The sequence below is a fragment of the Psammomys obesus genome, unplaced genomic scaffold (genome assembly GCF_907164565.1).
Source record: "Psammomys obesus unplaced genomic scaffold, mPsaObe1.curated_primary_1811, whole genome shotgun sequence".
NCBI lineage: Eukaryota > Metazoa > Chordata > Mammalia > Rodentia > Muridae > Psammomys > Psammomys obesus.
The window spans coordinates 1,833,496-1,836,971 of NW_026596176.1; the positions used below are offsets into that span (position 1 = coordinate 1,833,496).

A 3,476-nucleotide genomic window follows, 5' to 3' on the forward strand; every position below is an offset into this window, starting at 1 on the left:
GCCCGCTTCTGCCTCCCATGTGCTAGGTTTAAAGGCAAGCACTCCCACCTCCCAGAGAAGTATGCCTTTATAAAAACTGATTTTAAAATCCAAAATATATGCGAACTTCATGGCAGTGTACAAAGAAACAAAATTCTTGTAGCAACTGACTAATTCCAAACTGTACTCATTCATTCCTGACATAAAACAATCCCTGCAAAGAACAAGTCTTGCCCCAAGTGGATTGTCAGATTTATCGAAGAGAATTATTAGTTTCCCCTCAGCACCTAACAAAGGACTTGGGAAAGCAGGCACCAAAATTCTTCCCCCCTCCTCCTTCTCATTCCTCTTTCTCCTCTTCTTCCTTCTCTTTTCCTTCTCTTTCTTAATTCCTCTTCCTGTTTCCTGTCTTTCTTCCACCTTGCTCCTTCTTACTTTCTCTTCTGCTATTTTCGACTTCTCTTCTTCCTCCTCAACCTCCTGTTTCTTCTTTCTTCCTTCCTTGTAGATTTTCACTCTGTAGACTAGGCTGGCCTTGAACTTACAGAGATGCACTTGCCTCTGCCTCCCCACCTTCCAGCTTAAGGGCATGCGCCACCACTGCCCGGCTCTTAGTGGATTTTTTAAATGGGGTCTCACTGTAGCCCAAGTTGTCCAGCAGTTTCCTGTGTGGCTGAGGGTGGCCTTGAATTCCAGGTCCTCCTCCGTCAGCCGCACATATGCTAGGTTTAGAGAGGTGTGTGGTTACAGGAGCCTAACCCCATCATTATCATGTAGTGCAGGTAGGAGTTCACATCTGTGCAGTGTTCACATTTCACAAATGTAACTGTAAAACGCAGATGGAGCCCCCTGCGCCCATCCCCTTGGGCAACCGCTCCTCCGTGCTGGAGTTCGTGCTTCTCGGGGTCACAGACAAGCGCGGGCTCCAGCTCCTCCTCTTCGGGGTCCTCCTGGTCACCTACACGCTCACCCTGCTGGGGAATCTGCTCATCGTCGCCCTCACCTTGGCCGACCGCCGCCTGCACACCCCGATGTACTTCTTCCTGCGCCACTTCTCGCTGCTGGAGGTGGGTTTCACGTCCACTGTGTCCCCGCAGATGCTGGCACACCTGCTGGCGGCGCGCGGGGCCATCTCCCGCCACCGTTGCTTCGCGCAGATGATCCTCTACTTCACCCTGGGCGCCGTGGAGACCCTGCTGCTGGCCGTGATGTCCACCGACCGCTTCCTGGCCATCTGCCAGCCCCTGCGCTACCCCGCGCTCATGACGCCCCGCGTCTGCTCCGCACTGGTGCTGGCCTGCTGGGCAGCCAGTCTCCTGGCCCTGCCTGGCTTGTTTGCCTGGATGTTGTCTCTCCCTTTCTGTGGCCCGCGTGTCCTCAATCACTTCTTCTGCGACAGCTCCCCTTTGCTGGAGCTGGTGTGCGCAGACACCAGGCTTCTGCAGCTGGTGGCCTTCGTGGTGGCTGTCTGCACCCTGCTCGTTGCCACACTGATTACGACCCTGTCCTATGGCTGCATCATCAGCACCATCCTGCGCCTGCCTGCGGCTGGGGGCCGCAGCAAGGCCTTCTCCACCTGCTCTTCCCACATCCTGGTGGTGTCCATGAGCTACGGGAGCGCCATCATCATGTACCTCAACCCCAGGCAGACAGGGAGGCTGCACCTCAACAGAGGACTGGCTTTCTTCAACACTACCGTGTCGCCCCTGCTGAACCCCTTCATCTACTGCCTCAGGAACCAACTGATCCACAGAGTGTGCAGAGATTTGCTGCTCAGAGGAAGAGAGCTTTCCTCCAAGATATTCAGAGGGTAAGACTGCAAAGGTTTGGTATTGGCTTTTGTTGTGACTTGTTTGCAGTATCGGGAACTGCCCCTGGAGCCACTCAAACGCTGGAGATGTGTATGCCACCACGGAACCACATTCCCGCTCACGCCCACCCCCCACCTTTGTTCCCGAGAAGTGGTTTGTGTGGACGAGGCTGCCTTGAAAATCAGCAAGCAGCCAAGGATAACTTCTATTTCCTTATCCTCCGGTTTCTGCCTCCCAAGGGCTGGGAATTTAGGAATGAAACCTGGACCTGTTTTTAAATTTAATTAGTTAAATTTAACTTGTCATGAAACCAAGGGTGACCTTGAATTCTTTATTCTCATCATGTTTATTATTTGTTTTTTGAGACAGGATCTCTCTGTGTAACCCTGGCTGTCCTGGAACTCATCATTTAAACCAGCCTGGCAAAGAACTCATGGAGATCTGCCTTTGAAGTGCTAGCATTTAAGGCATGCACCACCATGCTTGGCCCTGATCTCTTAATTTTTTAAGATTTTTAAAACCTTGGGCTGAAGAGAAATAGCTCAGCCTTTAAAAATACCTGGAGTGGGGGAGGGGGGAGATGGCTCAGAGGTTAAGAGCAGTGACTACTCTTCCAAAGGTCCTAAGTTCAATTCCCAGCAGCCACATGGTGACATAACTGTCTTTAACTGCAGCTTCTACACCTCTGGCACCTTCTTTTGGTATCCTCAGGTGCTAGGCATGCATTGAGTGCCCACACAACATACATGCAGGTAAAACACTTGCATGATAAAATAAAAATATTTTTTAAAGATTTATTTATTTGTTATGTACACAGTGTTCTGCCTGTACACCAGATCTCACTATAGATGGTTACAAGCCACCATGTGGTTGCTGGGAATTGAACTCAGGACCTTTGGAAGAACAGCCAGTGTTCTTAACCTCTGAGCCATCTCTCCAGCCCATAAAAATAAATTTTTAAGAAAAAACAAATTTTTTGGTTTTTTGAGACAGGGTTTTTCTTTGTAGCCCTGGCTGCCTGGAACTGACTCTGTAGACGAGGCTGGCCTTGAACTCAGATATCTGTCTGCCTCTGCCTCCTGAGTGCTAGGATTAGTCATGTTCCACCACTGCCTGGCTAAGAAAAAATTCTAACTCATGTGAATGTATGCATGTGTGTTTATGTTCATGTAAATCATGGCCAGGCACAGTGTTGCTGGCCTGCAATCCCAGCACTCAGGGAGGCAGAGACAGGCAGGTCTCTGTGAGTTCAAGGCCAGCCTGGTCTACAGAGCAAGTCCAGGACAGCCAAGGCTACACGGAGAAACCCTGCCTTGGTAAAACAAAAACAAAATAAATTTATGTGGATCACTTGCAGGTGTGCTCCGAGACCAGAAGAGAGCATTAGCTTCCCCTTGAACTGGAATTGCAGGCAGCTGTGAGCTGTTGAGCATGGGTCCTGGGAACTAAATCCAAGGCCTTTGCAAGAGCATTATATGCTCTTAACCACTGAGCCATTTCTCCAGTCTCCCAATGTAGGCATGTTTTGTTGTGTGGGGAAGGAAAATAAACAAACTTAATGACCCATACTAATTTAAAAGTTGTTGGTGCTTTGTGGTAGATCAAGCTTGTAATTTCAGTACTGAGAAGGATAATGAAGGAGAACCAAAGGTTTGAGGTCCTCCTTGGCAGCATATCAAATTTGTC

At 49.6% G+C, this 3,476-nt stretch overlaps 1 protein-coding gene across 1 annotated transcript; it reads left to right on the plus strand.

Moving 5' to 3' along the window:
- The first annotated feature begins 818 nt into the window (after positions 1-818).
- LOC129667906 (olfactory receptor 49-like) lies at positions 819-1,793 on the plus strand. Its single transcript, XM_055595624.1, has one exon. It carries the CDS (start codon positions 819-821, stop codon positions 1,791-1,793), a length of 975 nt encoding a protein of 324 aa, XP_055451599.1.
- The last annotated feature ends 1,683 nt before the right edge of the window (positions 1,794-3,476 follow it).